Genomic DNA, 18,834 nt, shown 5'->3' on the forward strand with positions numbered 1-18,834 from the left:
GAAGACTTGGATTAACACTGAGGTTTGCATAAGTAGGAAAGAAAACCCTAAGAGGGAACCACCCAAAACAGTAAGAACTTAATAATGTAGAATGTTCGGTGCATGAGAAAAACAGAACTTGAGTAGAACATACACTGGAATATAGTGGCTAGCATGTGGAAAGTGAAAATTTGGTGGAGTATGGAATGAAGTAATAGAAAAAGGAGGAAAAACGAATAAAAACATAGATATAAAAAGGTTAGACAGAATAATCTTATTGCCTGGTGCACTCTGAGAAACTGGTAGCCAGGGACTAAAGTGAAAACTGCCCAAAACCATCAGTGGAAGAATTAATAAAATTAATGAAGCTGTGATTGAGTACAAATATCCACTCACAGCTGGCCAATGGATTCCCCCCCCCCAAAAAAAAAAAGGTCCATGAATATTGAGTCATCTCAATGTTCAAAAAATGTTAAGAAAAAGGAAAGGAAAACTCCAGAGGATTTATGGAGTAGACTGGCTCTTCACAGAAACACTTGATGCTTGATTGATGTTTGCTCCACTTTTATTATACTGTTTAAGTTCCATAATATGATACTCAACTGCAACATGGTGTGTTCATAGTATGTTCATGAAATATGTATACTTTATGGCTACAAGATTTTAATTGTGGAAAATGCTTGTCTCTCTTTTCTTCTCTATGATGCCTATCCAGTGGATGATGCTTTTGCACAGCATGTAAAAGAAATATTTGGAGCAGAAGCAGACAAGAAAAATCTTGTAGATCCATTTGTTGAAGTTTGTTTCGCTGGGAAAAAGGTATTCTTTATGAATAACAAAACTGCATAATAAAATATATTGGCTAGAAATTTCAGAGAGCTCCTTTTGAACAAATATTTGCACAAAGATCTAAATAACAAGAATCTGTGCTCTATATTCTTGTGGTTAATGTAATATTACATTGCACTTAATTTATGAATTGAGCTATTTTACTAATATTAGTTTTATATTCAGTTTTGCAGAATTCACACTTTTGTAATTATGCAGCCATTCCATAGATGGCTAATAGCTCAATGTGCTATTTATGGATACGCTTTATATTATTTTTCTCCAGGTATGCTGGCATACCTGCACATGTTCAATGAACTGTACTTTTTATTCTTAATTCTATGGTTTACTGCTTTTATAGATAATGTAAAATCAATTAAAGGAAAGTATGTGTTCACATGTGAAATTTAATTAGCATATCATGCAAAATCACAGCATATTTTCTTTGCATATTTTCAAATAATTATTGAAGTTGCCATGCAAATGTTCCTGCTTCTTTAAGGTCATCATGTTTATATTATGTTCTAAAGTTCAGAAAATGGTTGTGTCCATTTGTAGCATTAAATTATAGCTATGTATTACATGCACAGACCTCAAACTCATACACTTTCTCCTCCACTGATACAACTATGTGGAGATCAGAAGCAATTACTTACATTTTAAACTAACTGTAGTTTGTTGTTGTCTCTAAATCCAGAACAACTGTGGTTAATGTTTGCTGTTTTTTTCAAACAACCCAACTTCAAATCGTGGTTAATTGTTCTGGATTAAATAAAACAGAAAGAACACTAGCCACAGTCTTTTTCAAGAATAACAGTGAACCATGATTGATTCAGAATGGAGGCAGATGCTTCCAATCCTCTTGTATCCACATGCAAGGAAAGAAGAGGAAGATAAAGTGCATAAATTCAAGGCTCATGCAGATAATCCTGAGCATGTATAGTATGGGGGTTGCCAGACTTGCTTAACAGAAGAACCACATATCAGATGTTTGAGAGCTGCAAATGGATGCCCATGAGTGACAGGGGTAGGCAGTGAATGATGACCCGCAAAATAAACTCAAAGAGCTGCTCATGAGCCTCAGTTTGGCCACCCCTGGTATAGTATTATATACAGCCTGCACCTACGCCTTGTAAAGATTTTCAATATAACAGTAGTTACTGTGCAGAGCAACTCCTATTTTATTGAGTCAGCTATAGTTAGGCTTAGTTGTCTGGATAAAAAAAAATCTGTAACATTTTGTCTTTTTTTTAAAGGTGTGCACAAATATAATTGAAAAAAATGCAAACCCAGAGTGGAATCAGCTTGTTAATCTTCAGATCAAGGTCTGTTGTTTGTTGCACCAAAGTCTGGAACAACATTATGTTCTGCTTTAGAAATAAGAGTATGAGTAATTGGTCCTCTTTTTTCCTAGTTCCCTTCAATGTGTGAAAAAATAAGACTAATGGTGTATGATTGGTGAGTTCTTCCTTATTATGTATATAGTAATGTGTAAATATAAAGCAGAAAGTACTGTTTTAACATGAAGTGCCAGTGTATATTGATTTCTTGTATTGCACAAACAACCACAGAGTTAATTCCATACTTTTTACAGAGTGGTTATTATCTGTAATAATAAAATTTGGTTATTGTTATAGAATATGACAAATTCTCATAAGTTCTTTTCATTCATTCACTCAGTCTGAATCATTATAGTGATTATTAGAATTCTTTTGTGGCTGATTATGACCATTATGTTTACTCCTAGCAGGGTTGGTCAGGTGCTGGTAGATGGGGAAAAATGAGAAAAACAATCTATTCTAAAAGGTTGTAAAGATGTGTGCACTTTCTTTTAACATCCTTTTGAGAAGGGTGCATTGTGCCATCAGATGGCCATGAGTGGAACTGAAATTCTGCAATAGCCACATGTGGACATTGAAGCAATAGGATAATCTTTTACAGCTTGCTAACTTTCACAGTGGCTGTGTGTATATGTGTGTACTGGGCTCTTTAGAAATTCAGTAAATAAAGCAGCAGCAGCAGTAGCAATAATAAATAGATCATTTACACATTCAACACTCACTATATTCAAATATATTGCATGAAAAAAATATGACATATTAAGTACTACAAATTTATTAAATGGTTAAAAATTATGTTTACCAGCAATCCCTAAAATGAATACTGATACACTTAATCATATTTTTTCCAGGGATCGTCTTACAAGGAATGATGTTGTGGGTACCACATATTTAAACCTCTCCAGAATTGCTGCCTCTGGTGGAGAAGTTGAAGGTAAACTAGCTCCCCACTAGATAATGTCTTCTAAAACAACTTCAATCTGAAAAATGGAAGAAACCAGGGGCAAAAGGATAGGGTAGTGATGTAAAGATCAGGCCAGAATCTAGCTCCCCTGCACTCAATGGACTTCTTTCCCATTCTTGACCCAAGGAAACAAGTTGGGCTCAGATCAAGTCTGTGGATGCTTGGGAACACTAGCAGCGTCTTTCTACAACATATGTAAAGTCTATAACTCTTAGTGCAAAATACACGATTTTAGAGCAGTGTACACAAGAATCAGATTTTCCACTGACATAAAATTAAATAAAAATTAAGCATCAATATAGAAAACTGAAAGGCAAACAAACAAAAAAGCTCCACTAGTTAAAAATGTATAGTGAATTGGACATTTTGTACATGTACAACTAGTTCTTGACCCTAGATTTTTCCATAATTTCTATCTTGTTTGATTTAAGGGTCATGTCCTTAAAATAATAGGGCTTGGTATGCTGCAAAGGTATGTGTTTGCATGTGAAAGTTGCATGGGAGCTGCTTAAGAATGATGCCTTTTATTCTTTTGCAGATTCTGTTTGTTTCAATGTGCTCCTTCTCAGGGCTTATCAATTGTGCCCATTTATATTGAACTATGAGGACTTTTGCTTGTTCCAACCTGTCTTCAACCAAATCACTTTATTTCTTCTATTGTGTTGGAAGCTGGTTGTGTGAAATTTTGATATTTTTTTTTTATTTTCATATTAATCATGCATCTCTTAAGTGCTGTATGTCTGGATGGTTGATTTGCCCAGACTCCATTCTGTGCAATCAGCTTCCTATTATGGATATAGTTCATATAATGATGAAAAGCAGTGACCTTTCTGTGCTTGGAATGAATAGTTTCTATTCCTTAGATGTGTCCCAGCTAGACCAATTACTTATGAGCTTTTCTACATTAGGCACTTATTATGCACTTGTCAGGTGTTCACAGATCCTGTAGATGGATGACCCTCCTGTTTTGCTTCTGTTTTTAAGCAGCATGTTTGGTTAAATAGTGGAAAAGTAGAGAAGAAAAAGGAGTTCATATAAGCAGATATCAGTGTTGCAACAAAATCATGATACAGAAGGTTAACAAGCTCATGTAGAAAAGTGCTATATTTTGCAGAATGATAACACAGAATGCTGGTGTTGCCAAAAAAAAAGAGAAAGAAAAAAAAGGCAAGGCAAGGCAAAAAGCCACCCCCCACCACCCCCAAAAAAACCCAGGCATTCCATGTATTCACATCATGGTCTCTTGTGAGATTTTTCTTTTTAGATTCCTTGCATGAAAAAGCAAATTATCCATATGGAGTGCTAAATTTTCTTCTAAAACATATTTAGTCTAGGGGTCTACTGTGCTGAAGACTGTGTTCAGTCAGCACCCTTGATTGCGTTCTCCTTCTTCATGTGGTAATGCTCTTAATAACCTCCCTGTAAGGCCTGTGTAATGTCCTGCCATGTGATGTGCTGACAGAGTGTTGGTACGGCCAATCTAAGCACTTCCATCTTACTTTCTGAGTAAAATCCAATCTCAATTTAAGATTCAGATTGATTAGAATGTTTTATATGGTTACCATATGTATTCTCTTACATGTAGAATAACCTGTTGTCTTTTTATAATACATAGAGCTTTCATCTTCGGGAGCTGGGGCTTCATCATATGAAGGTTCATAATCGCAACTTGGAATATAATATGATTCTCTGTCCTTTATCCAAACTAATATTTCCTATGAATGAAAATACTTAAACTATACACATAAATGTGAACAGCTACGATTATTAAATTGATATTTGTGGTCATAATTTTGTCCTACTTGTGTACTGAAACATGATTGCAAGAAATTGCATTCGGCTTTTGCATGGATTTATTTCAAAGTTTTGCATGTATTTGTTTAATTTATTACATAACTCACAATACTTAAGATATACTTTCAGGGACAGTGGAAACAATGCTTGGTGGTGTAAACCCTAACTGGCTCTCTAGATTTAATGAGAGTTCATAAACAAGTTTTATCTATGAAAACTGACACAATGTACCTTTGACAGATTGGTCTTTGCATCAGGTTCTGTGTCTGTTTTTTCAAATAAACACACTAAATCATGCTTCATATAAATTTGTGCAATATGAAGGAAATGTCTCTGAAAGGTCTCCAGTTGGCCCTTACAATTGCTTTGTTTCCTCACCCAGCAGTTAAATCTTCATAACACAGATCCCCATGCACAACTTACCAAGAAAATCAGGAACTGCTTAGCCAAAATACTTTTACATTTCTTTGCTCAATTGTGCATTATACCTAAAAAAGCCATGCTGCTCCATGAGGTAAAAAGCAATTATACTGTCAAATTTACTTTTAAAATTTTTTTATTCAAGCATAATCTATCAGCAGCTATTGTGTGTGTGTGAAAAATGGCATTTATAAATAAATAAAAATCCTAGTTTCCTCATTTTCAGTGCATTTACTTGCAAAGGGGTGAAATTTCCCCCCATCGTAAAAAATGTGGGGGATACAGATAGGAGTGATTCAAACTTCTGCCTCCATGCTTTCCTTGATAATGTATAAATTTCTGCACTTTGGGAGCATTTTGAGCTGTGACTTTAGGATGCTAGGGCATTGTTTGAATATTTAATTGCAATATTATATCTTGGCAACTGTTCTAGAACACAGTAATGGGCACTGGTTCAGCTCCTGGCTGCCCACTGCTCTTTCTTCAGTGGGCCAGCTTTGCCCTAATGGATGAAAGTTCCTGTTTCCAGTGTACTCATAGCACTGGGAGAGTTGAAGGATCGGGAGAATATGTAGACAGAAATGGTCATTTACACCACATTTAAACTCTCTTTATATCCGCAGACTAACATGTTCTTATTTTACTAACAACTAATATTTAACATTGTAGTTTGTTGCAATTAGAATTCATGTTCACATCACAGAGTTCCTAATAGCTATGGTATATTCTAATCATGATATTTATCTACTAGTAAATACCGGAGAAATGGAAGTGGGTTTCTTACCAACATTTGGGCCTTGTTACCTGAACCTTTATGGAAGTCCAAGAGAATATACTGGATTCCCAGATCCATATGATGAGTTAAATTATGGGAAGGTTAGTTTATCTTTCTGGATGTATCACAATGGTGAAAATCAATAAAGTTTTCAATGACGCAACTGCTTCCATCAGTGGAATGCCAGAGGAGTGGTCATGTGTTCTCTGTAGGCCCTTCATGCACCCTCAGAATCTACTCTGGAGTTCTCTTTCAGCAGATGTGGTTTATTAGTATTATATGTAACATCATCTTTTAAAAAGATCTCATGTTTTTCCCTCCCAGAAAGTTGTTCTGTTTATACAGAAAGTATTTTATTTCAGTTTTTATTGTTTTAATTTATTCTGAGCATCATGTGTGTTCACTGATTTTTGCATCAAATTTAATGAAAATGAAAAACCTAGGGAGGCAGTAATATTATAGAATTAATTTTCTCACATCCTAAATTTGAAGAATTGATGTTACTTTTGGCCAATAGACATTCTGAGATCATAGGTGGTATGAAGAAAACATAACTCAGTGAAAAGTACACATTGCAAATTTGTTTATTAAGCAAAATCTAATATTAGAACTTGTTTTAAAAAATAGTTCTGTTACACAGGTTCACTGTAGGGGTATAATTAGTCATATTATGCTTTTCAAAGATTTCAGACAGATTACATTGTGTTTACATTCTGACATTTTCCCTCTTTTAATTCTTTGTATTACTGTTGTTGCTTAGAAATTTTATAAATTCTGTAAATTGCGGTGTTTATTTCCTCATGTAGCAGTTATTGTACTTTGTTTTATATTGTATTTTATTATATCCTGTATTTTGCATTAATGTATTTTGTAAACCACCCTGAGATCCTTTAATGGCTAACTGAGGGTATAGAAATTTAACAACAACAACACCAACAATAGCAGCTGCGCTTTCACCTACAAATTAATATGTTGAATAGGCAGAACTCCTACCAGTCTTAATTACATGTCTCCCTTTTTCCCATGGGGCTAATGTCCAATCCACAACAAAACACTAATGTGCAATGCATAATAATGGCAGGAGAATTATAGTGCAAAAAACATCTCTTTCAGTGTGAGGGCCAACTACCATTCCAGATCCATTCTTGACAGGTGCAGTCCAGTGATATGTGTGACCACTCAAGTGAAGGGTGAGGGGATAAAAATTCTAAACTAAGCTAAATTAGGAGAGATGTTGACATTTTCGAATGGGGAAAACATTGCATAAAAACTACAAAACCGTGAATCCTTGGTGGTTGATGGAAAGGGCTAGAGCTAGGGGAATCCTTAGCACCCTGTCCTCCTGAACATGCAACTTTTTAAATGCTTTGACTGAACATTTATTTCAGGTATGGTAATATCAAATGTTGAGGCATGGTGTTCTAATATATGGTATTCCAAACTTCTAATATAATTCAAGAAATTACTTCAATGTTGATTCAGTGTTAAAAATTAAATATGGTGATTTCTCTTGTGCCAACAGTAACTGTACCTCTGTACAATATATAGAACACACATTTCCAAGATAGACTGGACTGTATAAGTATGCAAAAGTAGGCTTCATGTAAGAGATGGCTGCCACTTGCCTACTTCCATAGATTGATTCAGTAGCCTGTACTGTGTGTGCATGTCCCCATAAAGGGGACATGGAATAGCTGGAATTAGCTATTTAGGAGGCACAACAAGGGGATTAATTTACCTTCCTTCCTCCCTGTCAAACACTTGGCTGGTGAGATTCCAACCTGTTAAAAACATGCACAGGATCAGTTTGATTAAAAGCTGCAGTCCTGTACCTGATGATACATGCTGAAGGATGCTTTATATGTTTCAATAGTGACACTGAAATTATTCCCTGAAATGTTTCCTCATGTGTAGTATCAGTAATAAAAGGAAGAATAATTTCATTTTCCAGGTGGTGTTCCTAATGTAAAATATTATGCTAACTTGGCAGATTAATGTATCCTGTTTGTGTTACAGGGAGAAGGAGTAGCTTATAGAGGCAGAATCCTAGTTGAACTATCTACGCTACTGGATAGTAAACCCCTCAATAAAAAAATTGAAATGATACCCAGTGATGATCTACTAGTTGTAGAAGTAAGTACTATTTTATTTCTTTTTTGTTTCTACATAAATAAAAGTAGTTGTCTTTGGGAAGAAGAGGAAGACCCATGTCTGGCAATTGGATAACATTCCCACTGAACAGCACAACTTCAGATTCCTAGGGCTGCCCACCTCTCATGGATCCCCCCTCCCCCATTTGAAGGCCGCTAAACTGAAACCCTCTGTCTCTTTATACTCCATGATGTGGTTTTTCAAGCCATTGGTTCCCTGGCTTGCTGCCTACCCTACCAACATTGTGAACCATTTTTGGCTTACTGGTTTTTTCTCCTCACCTTTTTATTTTTGTTTTTTCCCCATGGAGAGTGCAGTTTCCAGTTTGACAGCTGGATTTCACACTCACAGTTTTGACAGCCACTAAATGCCCCTTAAAAGTGCCCAAGCAGGGCAAGCATGTTGTAATTCTTTTTTTATCCTGTAATCAGTACTGGTAGTTGTGTACATTATGTGTTTTATTTTATTTTTTTCATTCTGTTTCAAGTGTGTGCTTGTGCATTCATAGATGTCTGAAAATAGTTGACATTGTTTGGACAATATCCAGGGAGGTACCTGCTGACAAAGTGCTACAGGTGCCAATCCTGGACATTGACATTCACCCTTTGGCTTAGTCTCACATCTGTCCAAAGGTATGCAAGTGATCTGTACTCATGAAAAGGAACCGGTAGGATTAATACTTCCTTTGCAAGAAGATACTAACTTTTTTTTCTTTCTGAACTTGACTCGCTTTTCTGCTTCTTCCTGAACCTTTTGGCATCAGGACACGGAAAAGTGCCACCCTCTTTTAAAAGGAACCAGAATTTTGACAGCCCCAGGGTCTTTCAAAGTGTTTGTTTTTTTTAATAAAGCTCCCCATGGTTTCTTGACTGGGATATAGAGAGGCATATGTTTCTCTTAAAAGGTGATGGCTCATACTATTAATTGTATCATCATATCTGTTGGAACCTGCAGAAATATCAGCGCAGAAGAAAATACAGCCTCAGTGCAGTGTTTCATTCTGCCACCATGCTGCAAGATATTGGTGAGGCCATCCAGTTTGAAGTTAGCATTGGGAATTATGGCAATAAATTTGATACCACCTGTAAGCCATTGGCATCAACTACTCAGTACAGCCGTGCTGTGTTTGATGGTAAGTACAGCGATAGCACAGAACTAGCAAGACATATTTGGTGGGGGAGAGGGGAAGAACTTTACTTGTACAATGCTGTGATTAGTTACATTTATGGAACTTTGACCAAAAATAATATGGGTATTTTCAATATATGCAGAGCTTCCATTGTAAGCCTTAATATTTTATTCCTCTTTTTAAAGCCACAAAATTAAATGGGAGGAGAAATGTCTCAGTTCTATGGATATATATTTAAATTTGGCCCTTTTGGTGCATTTGAAACGCACAACAAATGAAATCATTACAAAAGTTTCATTTTTAAAGTTCCTTCAAGGCTCTTAGAGTCTGCTTGCTTAGCAGAAGCAGAAGCCTGGACACAGGCTGTGAAGAAGGCTGTTGAAATCCAAAATGGTATAGCATCCCATGGTAATAAGTTAGATCAACTTTCCCCAACCTGTTGCCCTCCAAATGGAATACAATTCCCACAAGCTGTGCTGTCTAGGAGGTTGTGGAGGGTACCAGGTTGGAGGATTTGAGATTAGATAAAGCAATGATAATGGTTGTTATGTGATTTGGAGAATTACTTGCCTAAACCCTTATTGATCAAGTAAAGAATGCTGTTGATGCTGTTTTCTTTGTTATCTGCGAGATAATTATTGGGGTCTTTCTAGACAATTTGTAACACAACAGATACCCTCTTGCTGCTTACTTGTTGCATAGCATCTGACTATCTTCCTTTGTGGCAGGCACAGACTAAGGGAAATGATGCTTTTTTCCCAACACACAATTTATAATGGAGCTTTTGGCAGCTCACTGGCTTGTTGTGATTTAGAGCTTTTCTGTGCAAGGCATTTGTTGTGGATGCAACATTCCCTCCTCACCTTTGAGCCTCCAGTTTTGCTTTTGTATGAAAATGGCACTTTCTGCAAGTTGTTCTACAGCAGGAGAAATGAGGTGTTCTCTGTAATGGCAAAAGAATATGCAATTTCTGCTTTTGCATTTTCAATGTACCACAACATCACCTAAAAGTTAGATAGTGGAAATGCAGGAAGAGAAGCAGTCCCTGTGTGGTGCTTAGATCTCAGTACTGCAGGGGAATAGAAAGTAGATGCAGTGGATTCACAACCTTGTGTAGAAAGGCCATGTAAGCACTGTCCTGTGCAAATGTACCCACCAAAACACCCGTTGGGTGAAGTCTGGTCTAGACCTACTGTCAAGTGGAGTGAGGAAGCTGCTGCATATTTTAAAATAGTGCTAAAGGATAGAAACTTTAATGGCAGCTAAAAATGTCATCAAAGTTATTTAATGGGGGGGGGGGTTGTTGTTTTTTTTAAAGCCCTGCCCCATTATTCACCTTGATTTTCTGTCTCAGGAAGGAAAATGCCTTTGACATATGTGATGGAAGTTGCATAACTGTTGAAATGCAAGATAGTATATATGCCCCTTAATAAGAGGACACATGCTTCAAAATAACTCTTCATACATAAATGTTTCACCTCAGGAAACTACTATTACTACCTGCCGTGGGCAAACACAAAGCCAGTAGTGACACTGACTTCGTATTGGGAAGATATCCATCATAGACTAGACCCTTTGAATCTTATTCTTGGCATCACAGAAAAATTAGTAAGTCATTCGCAAGTATTTTTGTTATATGTAATTAATTTACACAAATGTTGTGACTATCTGAAAGGAGTATGCATGCATTATCCATGAACTAATACCCATTTTGTAAGAATAGGAAAGTTTGTCTCCTTAAATATAACAATGTCATCACAAAGGCTGGTGTGAAACTAGACCTCTGGTCTCTCTTCAGGCTAAACCAATGTTAAATTAAAGGCATAGCATGTAGTTGATCCTATCTTTTTAAAAGCATTAGCATAGGTGCAAGGGATTTAGGATGAAGTGGTGGGGGGTTAACCTTCCCATCCAGCTGCTTTCCCTCCTAATTTTGATCCCACCCCAGAAGACACTAATTGGTGCCAATTACTCCTGGTCTGTTTCCAGGCCAATTTCAAAGTGCTGGTTTTGACATTTAAAGACATTCCCACAGTTTGAGATCCATATACTTGAAGGATCATCTCTCTCCTGTTTATTCACTAAGATTATCTTCATAGGATCTTCTCCAGGTACTCCCAATGTTTGCAGTTCAGCAGGTGGTTACAAAGGAAGAGGCATTCTTGGTATTGGTGTTCCATTTACTGAATGTTATCCCTAAGGTGACTTCCCTAGCAGATGCTTTGGTGTCTTTCTAGTGCCAAGTGAACAGGCCTTTTTGCTACCAAGCCATTTAACCAGAGAGTTTACTCCAGCTGATGATTTTATGCTGGATTTTGTAATGGATTATATTATTTTTTTGAATTCTTAGCCACCTTGGGAAATGTTTTGAAGTGCAACATATAAATGCTCATTATAAACAATAAAGAAAGCAAGAATTTGCAATGCATTTTGTGATTTGTGTGCATTTACCCAAACTTTGCCTATTTGTATCTCAGTGTTGTAATGGGTTTTATGTCATTTAGTTTAAGATCAATGTGCTTTTAAGAAAAAGTGCTGCTGTTCTTTTACATTCCTTCATTTCAAGCTTTGTGAACAGTCCAAAAGCTAGAAGCTGTGATATATGAATGAAAAAGATTGAGAGAGTACAGAGCCAGCCCTGCCATTTGACAGAATAAGTCAGGTGCCTCAAGCAGCTGATTTATGGTGTCATGAAAAATAGTGAGTTCTTGGCTCTCAAACTAATTATATGCATATAATGCACTGCCAGGGAAAGGAACAGGTACTTGTGGGATTTTCTGTCTCAGATGCCAAAACAACATGATTGAATAACCTTTCAGTTAGGGTGGAACAGAATTTGTTCTGCCTCAGGCAGCAAAATCTCACAGGCCAGTTGTATTTCTTTTCTTTGTGCAGACAAGAAATAGAAGAAAGCAGGCTGTCTGTACAACTGGGATTATTTAAGGTGCAACACCATGTATGTTTAGATAGAAAGAAGTCTTACAATATTTCACAATAACCAGGAAGCCACCAAATAATTGGTGCTCAGAGTAAGGGCCCTCTGGGATCCCAGGCAAGGTAGATTTGGTTCATGAAACTGTGGTTCCGCAACTATGCCCTCCAAGGACCTGCTTGCTGTATTTGGAGGTAACTTATATGTGTATGTGGTTCAGCTTTACAAATAGTTTTCCATGACATAGAAAAGCAAATCACAATGAAAAATGAATCCAACTTACTAGTTCTCAGTATACCCCACTCTTTAAATCCATAGAAAACAAATTTAGCAGCCTTAAAATCAGGAATACAGGAGAAGATATCGGACAACCAGTTAGCTGAGATATGGTTGAAGCTAATTGATGAACTTTTGAAGGACTTGAGGTAAGTTGCTTCTTACGTTTCCTCTCCGCAAGTGCCCCAGAAATCAGTTTACAGAATCCAGACCAGCAGTTTCTTCTGCTTGTCAAGTGTTCCAGTTGCTCAGGGAAGGAACAAGGCTCTGAAGCCCCACTGCCTTGCTGACTAGAGGAACCACATGCCTTACACTCCACTGCTTGTGTGTTATTACTGGGAAATGGAGTCCTGCTTCCATAGCAATTTTCATAAAAAGTTTGTTGCTAAGAAATAATCAGATGTTTTTCTTTTTCTTTTAGTAAGGAATTCCCTTCCCTAGAAAACAAACATAATGTCACAGTCCTTGATACACAGATCCACAAACTGCGGCTCAAATCAATTGGCCAGATTCAGAAGGCAGCAGTGAAACTGAGGAATGAAGCCATGGATGTGCAGGGCTCCCTGGCTGAAATTGAAGAATGGCTGGATAGATTAACATTACTGTCTGAAGAGGTTTGTTGTCTTTCCTTTTACCTGAGCATGTGTGCATGGGCATGCACACAGTCCAACTGCTTTGGAGAATTGTAGATCTAAGGCAGTTGCGTGTTTGCTGCATGTGTGTGCGTGTGGGTGCATTTGTGTGCTCTGAAATCTTTTGGAGCATTCTTCCAAGAATTTGTAGCTCCAGTATTTGTATTATTGTAGGACTGAAAGGACAGTCCTTTTGATGGTGGTGCCTACTTGTGGAATTGTCTTCCCATAATATTGAATATTAGTAGAAAGAAATGATATTTTTAGACAATCTCTGTCCACTCTTTATTCTCCCTGATTGAACAGCCTCAAAATAGCATGCCTGATGTGATTGTTTGGATGATACGAGGGGAGAAGAGGCTTGCTTATGCACGCATTCCAGCTCATGAGATTTTATATTCCACTACATGTGATGGAGGATCTGGAAAACATTGTGGAAAGACCCAGACCATATTTTTAAAGGTAGTGTAATTCTAATCATATGCATTTGTGCTTAAAATATAGGACTTTAGCTGTGGCCTGAAAAGCATTCATTTTAAATAGATGTATATGTGTATACACAACTTTACATTGATTGTGGGTGTCTAATTTGCCCCAACTAGCACTTCCGAAGACATGTGCCATGTGATGAGGTGAATTCATTAAATCAGCAGAGGCTCCACTAGGCCCAAAGCAGTCATCAATATGCTTCACTGCTCAGGCCTACCTTTACTAATCAATTTTTGTTTCAACTGTGAATTGCTCATTTAATTAGCAGTGTCTGGTGAGGCAGTTTGCTAAGCTACTGTTTGGTGACATGGATGAAAAGGAGTTTTCTGCCCTTACCTTTTATTTCTGGGTAGCAGTGGTGGAATGGGGTGACACCAGTGCCTGCACTGTGCAAGGACACAGAGATTGAATTGGGGAAGTGTTCGTCACATCATACATGCAAGTTGCTATCACCATTTGGAATAACCTGTACTCAGCCACTGTATATTGGCACAGCTTACCATCTCTCAGCACGAAAACATAAGGGCAGGAAGATCGGTCCCTCTCTGATGCTACACCATGGCTGCTGGCATGTTTGCTACTGAACTGCAGCTCTCTAGCCAACACTGTATTCATGTATTCCTATCTGCTTTCAGGCCTTCAGTTCTTCTTCAGTTGATATCTTGTAGCCAGCAGGAATTCTTGAAAAGTGGACCCACTCAGAAACATGAGGAGCAGTTCCTCTGAGGAATTGTCATTTCCTTTCACCATCTAAAGTAGGGCTGGAGAATCAGTTGGACTACAGCTCCCATCTGTGCTTGCAGAGGGGAACTGATGGAATTGGAGTTCAAAAATGTCTGAAGGACCAGAGGTTCTCCATGCCTTTACTAAAACTCAACTTTGTGCTTCCAATTTTAATTTGGGATAGAAAGCGAAATGTCTCAGCTGTTAGTAGTAGAGGAAACACATCGCATACCACAACTGATATCCAAGATTCTTATGATAAGGAAATATTAAGAGTGATTAGCATCTCCCAGTTCTCAGAACTGGGCAGGGCAAATGTATTGTTGGACAAGGGTTGGGAATGGAATAACAGGAAAAGAATTAACAATTTGTCTGTGTTTGTTTCCTGAAAGTTGGAAAATCAAGGACAAAGTTCCACTTAAAAGCTGTTTTGGGGTATTGCTGCACTCCCTATATTTTGCTACTATTTTGAAGTAAGTCTTAGCTTAGGAAAATTCTGGGCAGGCATAGACATGGCAATCTACTCCCATGGCACAAGGTTATTAGTATTCTTAGCGCTTATATGTCAGGAAGTTTAACTGTTCCTTTTTAAAATATATGTTTCAGTACCCACAGGACAAAAACAATGGCATCAAAATACCTGCACAGTTGCGAGTTAATTTTTGGCTTGGCTTGAGTGCCTTTGAAAGGAAGTTCAATAGCTTTGCTGAAGGAACGTTCAGTGTCTTTGCAGAAATGGTATGTGTGCAAATGATGAATATATTTTCTTGGAGCATGAACTTTTCTACTTAGCATTACGTTCAAACTCTGAGTCAAGGCTCCAGGGATTTGGGTTGTTTGTTTGTGTGTTTGCTTCTTCTACATATTTCTCCAGGAGTTAGTTATGAAGGTACATAGTCCAGCAGGAAGTTCTCTAATACAACCACCACTGAAATATATGGGATCTATGTGAGAACACGCTCATATCAATGGTGCCTGTGCAGAATCCATTCATTTCAAGAGGTGGGGAGATCTGTAGGAACAGCTGGGATGCTGCTTCTACATCCCAAAATTCGCTATCTGAGGCAATTGTCTCGCTTTGCCTAATGGTAGGGACAGCTCTGATATCATCCTAGTGCTTGATATCCAAACAAAGAGATGCAGAGTTTGTTGTTGCTACTCAATTAAGAGTGAGGGTTTTGCCTGCTCATGCTCAATGTGCCTTATGTTTCACAGTTCTTAAGATCCTGGCTCAAATAAAGCCCTCTCTTAGTCCCTGCAAATAATTTGATATCATTGAAGCCATTATGCAAATGGATGGGCCTTATTTGTAAGGCAGCAGGTTTAGCATGAGTCTTCTCACACAATTGGCACGGTTTCAAGAAACTTAGGTTCCCTGCCCACCCCTGGAATCAGCATTAGGTTTACTTCTGAGGCCCCATAGTGCCCCATCCCTGTGCGTAGAATGAATATGTCATTATTGTGCATAATGGGTGTCATTATGATGTTGCTCACAGCCCATCGGGCTTTATATCTGAAATGTGGAATGTCACTCATGGTCCTTTTAGCTGCTGTGAGTTGCCTCTTGTGTAAGGCAATAGGAGAAAAGGCCCTGACTAGTGGGGAGGAGTCATAGCATAATGTACATACTTTACATCAAGAAAGCCCTAGGTTCAAATCTCCAGCATTCCCAGTTAAAAACAACTAGGTGGCAGGAGGTGGGAAAGTGGATGAGACCCTGAAGAGTTAGTGCCAGCCCTGGTAGGATAGTATTGACTGATTTGGACTTGAGGTCTAACTTTGAATTCAGTTCTTCTTTATTGGCTCTGTGCATCACACATATGGGCTCTTGAGCCTGCATGGGGCCTGTTCTTGGGAAGATTTTCCTAGCTGAGCATTTTGGTGAGAGCCCCACCCCTTCCCCCCTGTAGTATATAAAGGTAGGGCTCCCACCCTTTTCCCAGTTCTTTTTCAGCCATTGTTCTGGGATCCTCAGGTACTTTGTCCTAGCACTTTCCTCACTTACCTCAGCTTTAAAATACCACTTTTTCTGATTTAACTCAATTTTAAAAAGAGAAATAAAAATGTGAAAGCTTACAATGGAAGTTTGGTATAAATTGAAAATACATTATTTTTGGTCAAAGTTCCATAAATGCGACAGCTTCATACAACCCACCCACCAACCCCACTTCACTGTTGGCAACCATAATGCTATCCTTAAAAAAACAAACAAACCTGAGTTTTCCATCCACACCAAACAGGTAAGGGTCAGGCCACTAACGGCCATTTCTCCCCAGTTCAGAGGCCAAAACATCAGTCTTACAAGAACTGGGAAAATGGCGTGGGGGGGGGGGACCTTTATATACTAGAGTTTGGGCTCCCACCAAAACACTCAGCTAGGAAAATCTTTCTGACAACAGGCCCCATGCAGGTGCCAAGCTCATATGTGTGAATGCACAGATAACTAATTGAAGAACGTCAGTTACAGGTAAGCAACCTGACTTTGTCAATGAGATACTGAACATATACGACCTTCCTTCTGTCTTGAAAAGGGATTACACAGATTCACAGAACAGCCAGATCTGAAGGGGCCAGGAAGGCTATTGAATCCAACCCCCTGCTAGTGCAGGATGCCACTTACACCATCCTGATCAGATAACTGTCCAATTGCTGCTTAATTAATTCTTACTCTCCCCCACCCTGTTTTTTTTTAAACAGTATGAAAATCAGGCACTTATGTTTGGAAAGTGGGGAACTTCAGGACTTGTTGGCCGCCACAAGTTTTCTGATGTCACAGGAAAAATAAAACTGAAAAGAGAGTACTTTTTGCCTCCCAAAGGATGGGAGTGGGAAGGCGAGTGGTTCGTTGATCCTGAAAGGAGGTCAGACATTTGTTTAGATTCTTCGTAACATATGACAAAGGGAGGAAGGACTTATGTAATTTCTTACTGGGGAAATTTAAAAACAGATGCCAGAAAAATAAAAAGCAAAACTTCTCAATGCCAGCAGCACTGGTCACCTGAGCCCCATGGGCATGACTCTTCCAGTCAGTGATAGTGTCTTCTATACAGGTCGGGTTCCTTGTGGCCACCACATTGCTCAGGTAATCTGTGATGGCATCCAATCTAGCTCCTTCTCTTAACCTTCCCTTCTAGCACTGTTCGATGGATCATAGAATTGTAAAATTGGAAGGGGCCAAGAAGACCATCAGGTCAACCCCCTGCTCAGTGTAGGACTTCAAATTAAACCATCCCTCTTCGACGGCTTTCAAGCTGCAAGAGAGTAAAAGAGTAAAATTGAAAAACCACACCAATTGCAAGCATAGTCCTAACCGTGATCAAGATATCAAAAGTGAGCCAAAGGAGTACATGCTGTCTTTCCTGTTCCATCTCCCTTGGAAATAAAGTCCCTTTCCTTCCCTAACTACTTTGCCTTAAGGATTACATTAGTAGCAGTGTAAACTGTGTTAACTGCTACTAAACCTAAGCAGAATTCCTAAGTAACCAAGGTTTCAAGATGTTTTTAAATCCCAGTGGCTGAGATAAGCAAGCTCATACATGTTCCAAACAGCACAGGTTGAGAGCATGAGACTGGGACTCAAGCAATCTGGGTTCAAGTCCCCACTTAGCTATGGAGCCAACTGGGTGACTTTGGGTCAGTCTCAGACTTTCAGCACAACCTACCTTACAGGGTTGTTGTTGTGGGAATAAAATTGTAAGCAGGAGGAGGTAAATGATGTAAATTGCTTTGAATTCTTAAATAAATGAGTGATTGAGTGACACAAAGCAGTAGATGCTCCATGGGCTACATGTTCCCACCCTGTCCTCTAGTTTGGCCCTCACACTGCTGAAATTAAGTGGTAGTGGCAAAAGCAAAGCAAAGCGAAACAAAACAAAAAACATTTTTGCAGAGGCTTTGCAGCCTCTATTACAGTACCACCAGTTTTTTGCCACCATTGCAGGAGGGGAAGAATGGCCTTCAGAGCCCAAAATTGCCAACTCTTGGCCTAAAACTTTTATTCTTCTGTTCCAAGTTTTCTTGCTATGGCCTTTTATATTTTATGAAGGAATTTCTATTTCTGGTCAGTAAAAGGTTAATATTGTGGCATGATACTGGAGATACAAGCTGTCAGTGCATCGGTTCATTGCTTTTCCATGCCTAACAAAACGTCTCTTTCTGGTTTCATAGCTTGCTGACAGAAGCAGATGCTGGTCATTCTGAATTTACTGATGAGGTATATCAAAATGAGAGCCGCTATCCTGGAGGAGAATGGAAAGCAGCTGAAGAGAGTTACACAGACCTAGTAAGGACTTGTTTATGATGAATCTGTCTTTTGAGCTTTGCAGTTTATCCTTAAGAATAGCAGCATCACTTATACACTCACCCAGTGGGCTGGGTTCAGAAACAAGGGAGAACACCATTC

General features: G+C 38.5%; 1 protein-coding gene across 1 annotated transcript in view; it reads left to right on the forward strand.

The window, feature by feature from the left end:
- Positions 1-18,834, forward strand: part of MYOF (myoferlin) — a 96,940-nt gene that overhangs the window by 32,581 nt on the left and 45,525 nt on the right. The window contains exons 13-27 of the mRNA XM_044420653.1: positions 695-798; positions 2,064-2,132; positions 2,222-2,265; positions 2,999-3,081; positions 4,727-4,765; positions 6,077-6,201; positions 8,117-8,233; positions 9,206-9,383; positions 10,864-10,988; positions 12,631-12,737; positions 13,010-13,202; positions 13,527-13,682; positions 15,039-15,170; positions 17,130-17,293; positions 18,600-18,714. Coding sequence (XP_044276588.1) covers positions 695-798; positions 2,064-2,132; positions 2,222-2,265; positions 2,999-3,081; positions 4,727-4,765; positions 6,077-6,201; positions 8,117-8,233; positions 9,206-9,383; positions 10,864-10,988; positions 12,631-12,737; positions 13,010-13,202; positions 13,527-13,682; positions 15,039-15,170; positions 17,130-17,293; positions 18,600-18,714 — 1,751 coding nt within the window. The remainder of the gene's footprint in view (positions 1-694; positions 799-2,063; positions 2,133-2,221; positions 2,266-2,998; positions 3,082-4,726; positions 4,766-6,076; positions 6,202-8,116; positions 8,234-9,205; positions 9,384-10,863; positions 10,989-12,630; positions 12,738-13,009; positions 13,203-13,526; positions 13,683-15,038; positions 15,171-17,129; positions 17,294-18,599; positions 18,715-18,834) is intronic.

The sequence above is a fragment of the Varanus komodoensis genome, unplaced genomic scaffold, assembly GCF_004798865.1.
Source record: "Varanus komodoensis strain SLA01 unplaced genomic scaffold, ASM479886v1 scaffold11, whole genome shotgun sequence".
NCBI lineage: Eukaryota > Metazoa > Chordata > Lepidosauria > Squamata > Varanidae > Varanus > Varanus komodoensis.